General features: G+C 38.1%; 1 protein-coding gene across 1 annotated transcript; it reads right to left on the bottom strand.

The window, feature by feature from the left end:
- Nucleotides 1–1,095: 1,095 nt before the first annotated feature.
- LOC108031902 (casein kinase I) lies at nucleotides 1,096–6,132 on the bottom strand. The gene is made up of 4 exons (XM_017105707.3): nucleotides 5,737–6,132; nucleotides 4,115–4,263; nucleotides 3,279–4,053; nucleotides 1,096–2,650 (listed from the first exon to the last, which is right to left on the bottom strand). The coding sequence occupies exons 2-4, from the start codon at nucleotides 4,191–4,193 to the stop codon at nucleotides 2,491–2,493; spliced, it is 1,014 nt and encodes a 337-aa protein (XP_016961196.1). The 5' UTR covers nucleotides 4,194–4,263; nucleotides 5,737–6,132; the 3' UTR covers nucleotides 1,096–2,490.
- Between the last annotated feature and the right edge of the window lie 928 nt (nucleotides 6,133–7,060).

Below are 7,060 nucleotides of genomic sequence, written 5' to 3'. Positions count from 1 at the left end.
AGAGGAAACCCTAGGTTTCTACCTTTCCATTTGTTATTTAATTGGTTTTCAAAAAATATTCAAAGTTCCTTTTTCGAAAATTAGGCAAAAAACTAAAGTACCATCCGTATTTCGCCTAGGTGGCAACGCCATAACAACAATGTGGCAACCCTTTAACAATTCATATCGTAAAATTGCGGTTAAAGAATATCTAAATTCTTTACATTTCTCCATTTTTATACATTCTATTAATTAATTGATTTTACTATATTTCCAACCCTATTTATTAACGACTCTGTTCATCTTCCTTAATGAGTTATTACAGAAATAATTTGATTGGGAGACCAATTTATAAATGATTTTCATCATAATTTGTATATGAATCCAAGTTTTTTATAAAATAAAGTAATTTTTCGTTTAACTTGGAGTTTGAAAAAGCAAAAACAATTAAAATTAAACTGAGAAATTTTGCTCATAAACTCGTAAATATGCTAACTAAGCTGGGCCAACAAAAAATTGAGAAAGTGTTAACTAAAAGTATATTAGTAAGTTAAAAGTAGTTACTAATTAAATCATAGTGTACTTCTTCTTATCAGCACTGCAATCAGCGCCTCTGGCATTTGCACCAGCTCGGTGGTGCACTGAAAATCCCATTGTAGTTAATAAATAATGAAAATCCGACGCCGAGCACAGACAGACGGCGTACGTGCCATTAGTCGACGATGACGAACAAACAAAGAAATCGAGAGGCTCTAATTAATGTATTTCACATGCGGGTTGCAAAAGACGTCAGCCAAAGCGGCTTAGCTCTTAAAAAGGCCATCTGAAACTAAGCAAAACATTTTTGGAGAAATATGCGACCTCAAATACCCCTAAAATAACCTTTAATATTAAGAAAAAAGTAGATCAAAGCGTTGCTAAGCCTTTAGATTATTCAAAATAACAGCTTAGGATTCCGAGGTCTCCTCATACTTTGTGATTTCTCTAATAAAAACATTAAATAATTAATAAGTTAAGCAACGATTTGAGAAATTAACCAACCAAAAATCATTTCAACTAAGCTAGGGCCAATAGAAAGCACTTCTGGGTTTCAAATAAAACGTACCTTTCAACACATAATTTTTCAAAATTTTATATTGTTTAATAAAAAAAACCTAGGTCTAGGCTACATCAGTAAAAGTGGGTTAAAAATCAATGTGTATGCATAATCTTTAATAAACAAGGCAAAGGATTAGACGAGTAATTACATTTTACTGCTCTTCTCTCCCTTTCTGTCGCCCCATCTCTGTCTAATGCAGATGTGAACAGCGCGGAGTCGAAATTTAATTTCAACATATTTATTGATGTAATTCAAAAAATTAAATATAAGTTATGTTTATAATTATTACTGCTTACTATGCAAATTTACTTTGCAGTTTTGCGTTCTGTTGTTTTGTTTTCCTTCATTATATTTATTATTTTTTGTTTTTTATGTTACTCTTGTTGCTGCTTGTATTTTATTACTTTCCCCCATCTCAGTTGGCTTTGCTTGGTTGTTTCTCCTCCTCCTGATCATCCTCCTTCTCCTCCTCCTCCTCCTCCACTATTCTGCATAATTTTTTTGTTTGCATTTTTCTCTGTGTATTTTATTAATTTTTTTTATTGTTTATTCTTGTTTTTGTGTGTTTCTTATTTATTCCATTTTAATTAGTTATTGAGTTTTGCTTCGCTCGATTTATAATTAAGCATTGGATTCGATTTGACGTGAATCGAATGGGATATATGCATACATATATGGTGTTTATTCGCTTATATATATACATATACATATATATAGGTTTAGTTTTCCTCAGCATTACTTCTTCTGCTCCTCCAACATTACCATTATTATTATTTCTTGTAATTTATTAGGCTAAGTGTTGATTTCTTTCGTTTTCTTCTCTTCTCTCTTTTCTTTTCTTCTTCTTCTTTTGGGCAATGATGTTTGCTTGTTTTGAGTGGGTGTATGAGAGTGTGGACTGGATGTGTTGTGGGTGAGTGTGGGTGTGGGTGGTGTGTGGTGTGTGAGTGGTGGGTGAGTGTGTTTGGACTGCGAATTGATTTGATTTGAATCGAATTGGTTTCCTCTTATAACTTGTGTGTGTTGCTATCGATCGCAGTGATTCACTTGTGAATCACATTTGCTGGGGTATCATTTTATATTATTATAATGTGTTGTTTGCTTGTTTGCTTGTCTGCGCTGTTGCTGTTGCTGTTGCCTTTGCTTTGCTGTTTGTTGTTCCTTATTTGTTTAGTATTGAATTTAAATTAATATTAAGAAACATCCTAACGCTCGCTGCTAACGCTGCTGAATTCGGCTGCTCCGGCTGTTTCTTCTCCTCCGTACTTCCTTCGCTCCTTACCAGGCCTCTTGCCTATATCCACATCCACATCCACGCCCGCGCCCTCGTCAGCGACGGCCTCCGTTCTCCTCCTCTTCGGATGCACTCCCCCAATCCTCTTCAACCTCGCTTGCAAGCCAGTCCCCAGCTTTTAGTCCGCGATCAGGGGCTTGCCGTTCTGCTTCTCCTTGTCCTTGTCCAATTGCTCCAAGAGTATAGCTGGGTTGGGCTGACCCTGGTGGGTCTTCTGCTTCAGCATTGTCCAGTCGTAGATGTAGTCATACTGATGGTTCAGCGTCCTGAACAGTATGCTGTGTTTTGGGTGGCAGAGAGAAAGTTCGGATTAGTGTGACATTAGATCATCGGGCATTTAAACGCTCTGACTAAAAGACAGCCTCTAAATATTATTATTACCATAAATATCGGCTTTAAAACGTGTTGTGCTAACGTATTCTAAGCAATGTAATACTATTAATAAACATTTAATCCTTTTTTTGATCTAAAATAGTTAACTGAAATATAAATACAATTTTTAAAGATTTTATCTTTATCAATTATTATTATTAGGTTTTAATGAACAGACAGCATTTGCAATAATAATAAACCAATATTCGCTGATAATAAAAATACAAATAAAATGCTTTATGAATAAAACTTTAAAGATAAGATCATAGTGAAATAGCTTTTATAAATTAAAAATTTCTGAAAAACAGCGCTTTAAGAAAATCACATGTTAAGAAGCTATTTGTTATCAATAGTAGAAAATTGTTAAATTCTCAGGATTCATTTTAACCAAGTACCAAGTACCAAGTACCCAATAAATATCCTAAAATCTGTAATTTACATGCACTATAGCCTGGTATTTTAGGTGTAATTTAAATGCACGATAAATAAGCTAAAAATCTCATAATGCAAGAAGCAAGCTGCCTTTGTACTCACCGGAACAATTGACGTAGGTACATGTAGTCCGGCTGCTCCTCGAAGCGCAGGCTACGACAATAGTTCAGATACATGGAGAACTCGGCCGGCGAGCCCTTGCAGAGGACCTCGATGGGCGTGGACATCTTCTTCTCGGAGATCTTCTCGTACTTCTGCTGCTTGGTGTTGGCCTTCATGCCCTGCCAGGGCAGGACGCCGCGATTGAAGTACATCATCACGTAGCCGAGCGACTCCATGTCGTCCCGGCGCGACTGCTCGATGCCCAGATGGGCATTGATCGACGCATAGCGGGCGGTGCCGGTGAGGTTCTTGTCCTCGCGGTACAGGATGTGATGGCGCGTGTGCGGATCGCGGAACTTCTTGGCCAGCCCGAAGTCGATCAGGAAGAGCTTGTTGCAGTGCCGGCCAATGCCCATGAGGAAGTTGTCCGGCTTGATGTCGCGATGGATGAAGCACTTCAGATGGATGTACTCCAGGCGACCGATCATCTGGTCGACCAGCATCAGCACCGTCTTGATGGTGAAGTGGCGCGTGCAGAAGTTGAACAGGTCCTCCAGCGAGGGCCCCAGCAGGTCCATGACCAGGGTGTTGAAGTTCTTCTCCTTGCCATGGTGACGGATGCGGGGGAAGCCCACGCCGCCGCTCAAGATGCGGTACAGCTTGGCCTCGTACAGCAGCTGCGGATGACGGGCGTGGGCACTCTCCATCTTGATGGCCACCTCCTCGCCGCTCTGGATGCTCATGCCCAGGTAAATGTCGCCGAACGAGCCGCTTCCTGTGGGGTTGGCATGGTAATAAGAGGCTTTCCTGTGGCTCAACACCCGATGTTCACTCACCAATCTTTCTGATCACCCGATATTTGCCACCGACGATTATCTCGGGGCGACTTTCCTTCAATATCCTCATCTTGTCCATCTTGGCTAGCTGCTCCTCCGCCTAGGGGCTTCTCCTCAAAAGCAAAAGTTGTGGGGGATCACTTGAAATGCTGCGGGAAAACAAGAAAAACATTTATTAAATGGCTTTTCGATTGATTTAAGCAAGTTTTAGTGTACATAAACCAATATACTTTGATAAGAAGACCTTCTGAGCCCGACTCGCTTTAGATTTTATGGATTAAACCAGCCAATCTATAGATCAAACTAGCAATAAACAATAAAGGGTATTTCGTTGAAGTGCCACGTTAAAGGGATCTATTACAAGTCCAAAACAGCTGCTGAGAATCCCTAGAAAATCGCCGATATCACTTTTGTAAATGTTTGGTTAACAGAAAAACGTGTTCTATTACAAGTTTAATTGTGTTAACGTTTGAAAATGTTTATTGCAAGGCCTGCTTGATCTCAATATTTGAAATATGACATTTAAAGTATATTTTTTAAAGAAATTTGCCTTTAAAGGCAGCCTAAAAATTACAAAAAAATTAATATGGACTATGAAAATTAAATTTAATTTATACATATTATTTTTTAAAGATTTTTTTTAAACAAAAATATAAAATATTTTTTTAGATTTATTATAGGGAATTAGTATATTATTCCTTTAATCTTTTTTTTTAGATTTTATCAATTAATGTTTTACTTGTTTTTTAGAGAGCATTATAAATATGATGGGAATATCTCTAGCTAACATATCTCTTGGCTGAAATATCTGGCAAGACTAGTTTTAGTGGCATTTTTAGAGAGTTTTGGGTAGAGCCCTCGACGACTAGCATCAACAACAATGGGAGTGGGATTTAGGGACCAGCTGACTTATAGCCACAGTTGCCCAGTCTGTTTTTTGGTCGTCCGCTCGGGCCTACACTTTCTTTTCCGCCTTTCTTCCTCTTCTCTCGGATTTGTTTTGCTCTTTTTCAGCAGCCTGCACTTTACGTGTTTTTCTGCCCAGCAGTTCGTCCAATCGATACATCTGCATTATCGATTACACTCACCAGACGATCCACATTTTGGTGAAGGGCTTTCGGGGGGCGGGAGGGGGACTTTTCCTGGGGAGGGGGTAGGGATAAATAAACACAGACAGACAGACATCGATAGACGATACATTGGCGACAGGTACTGCTTCCTCTTCTTCCCTACCCCGTTGGAATGCATATTACACACACACACGCACACCACACCACACTCATTGCTATGACGCACAACAACAACAAGAGCCACAGCAGTGGCAGTCGAAGTGATACACACACACGCACACAACTGCAGTTGCACCTTACAAATGTTTTACACAAAAGAAAATTTCGAAGGCACACATACACACACACGCGCGCACAGGCAGCTCGCTCAACGAGACACGCACACTGGCACAGGCCCGCCACACACACACACGCACACACACACGTTTGCATATTTAGCACGCATTTGAAACTGGACGAAATGGGCGAAGAGAGAGGGAGAAAAAATGAAAGATCCTCGCGGATTTTGAACAAACACATTTTTCCCAGTGCCAGCACAAGGTAGATTCTTACCCGCAGACGAGAAAACGAACAAATTACTGCCCTGCTGGGTGTTTTTTCTCAAGGTTGGGGCTCTTTTTTACAAATATATTCGCTGCTTTTGCTCTCGGCTGCGCTGCTTTTGCTCTGCTGCTGCTGCTTCTGCTGGTGGAGAAAAAAAAAACGGAACGGGGAAAATTTCGTCGCAGATCCGTTTTCTTTTCGCTTTTTCCTTCCACTGCTGCGGGCACGGCTCAGTTCGGTAAATATTGCACGTCGGACGCGAGGCCTTTGCAGCTAATTCGTACGCGCACAAACGGAACAAAAAGAGAGGAAATATATGTATTTTATTAACTAAAATAAAATGGTAGACTCCAGCAAAAATGCTTTTGCATTAGTCTAGTGTGGCCAGGTCTGCGCAAGGTGCCTCTGTATGCGTGCGTGTGGGGTGTTCGGTGTTGGGTATGTACGATATATGGCGATAGTTTGCCCACTATCGATAGCAATGCTGGTGGTGGGTACTGCGCGCGGTCTTTCAACACTGCTTCCCGAGCGCTATTTTCAAATTGGCAAATGCTTTCCAGTCGTGTACGCGTTTGTTTGAGCTCTAGAAGTTCTTATCTGACACAAAAGTCTAATCAGAGTGGTTAAAAATGATGATTTATTTTTTTTTATACACAATTTGTTTACTAGCAATTCCATTTTTTACTCAGTCTTGTTTTGTACGCATTTATGCAATCTTTAAGAAGTTCCTAAAAATAAAATGAAATTCAATAAATATAGGAGTTCTAAATAAATTAGAGTCTATTAAGCGTAAATAATTAAAATGTATACATTGCTTTAAGCTTCTTTTTAAAACTACGGCTTTCTTAAGCTTTTTCTTTAAAAAATAAAAAGTAATTTAAAATACTTAGAATGCAGCAAATCAAATATAATTAATTGTTAACAAAATGTGAAAAAATGTGTAAAAAAATATATGGTTTTAGAAAAAAAGATTCCTTGGAGAACTTTTAAACTTTTAGAAGTAAGTATTAGAATAAGAACTATAAGTCTGAAAAAGAAAAACATAAAAGTACAATTTACATAAAGTACATAAAGTACAATTTTTTTTGCAAAAGGATAATCCTATGTTTGATTACTTTTAAGTAGTTCGTTCGCTTTTTATTTAAAAAATAAAAAGGAATTTAAAATACTTAGAATTCAGCAAATTAAATATAATTTTTTAACAAAATGTGAAGTTAAAAAAAAACCTGTACATTCATAAATTCAATACTACAAATAGTTTTAAATAAAATATTATTTGGAGAATTTCGAAACTTTTTAAAGTAAATATTGGAAAAAGAACTAATTTTATTTT

Source organism: Drosophila biarmipes, chromosome X, assembly GCF_025231255.1.
Source record: "Drosophila biarmipes strain raj3 chromosome X, RU_DBia_V1.1, whole genome shotgun sequence".
Taxonomy (NCBI): Eukaryota; Metazoa; Arthropoda; class Insecta; order Diptera; family Drosophilidae; genus Drosophila; species Drosophila biarmipes.
Note: the sequence above shows the minus strand (reverse complement) of the source record. Positions and strands in the feature narration are given on the sequence as shown.

Coding starts and splice junctions, on each gene's coding strand:
- LOC108031902 (XM_017105707.3), bottom strand. CDS start 4,193: ATGGACAAGATGAGGATATTGAAGGAAAGTCGCCCCGAGATAATCGTC. Junction 4,054..4,114: donor TCGGGTGATCAGAAAGATTG/GTGAGTGAACAT, acceptor CCAACCCCACAG/GAAGCGGCTCGTTCGGCGAC. Junction 2,651..3,278: donor TACCTACGTCAATTGTTCCG/GTGAGTACAAAG, acceptor CCCAAAACACAG/CATACTGTTCAGGACGCTGA.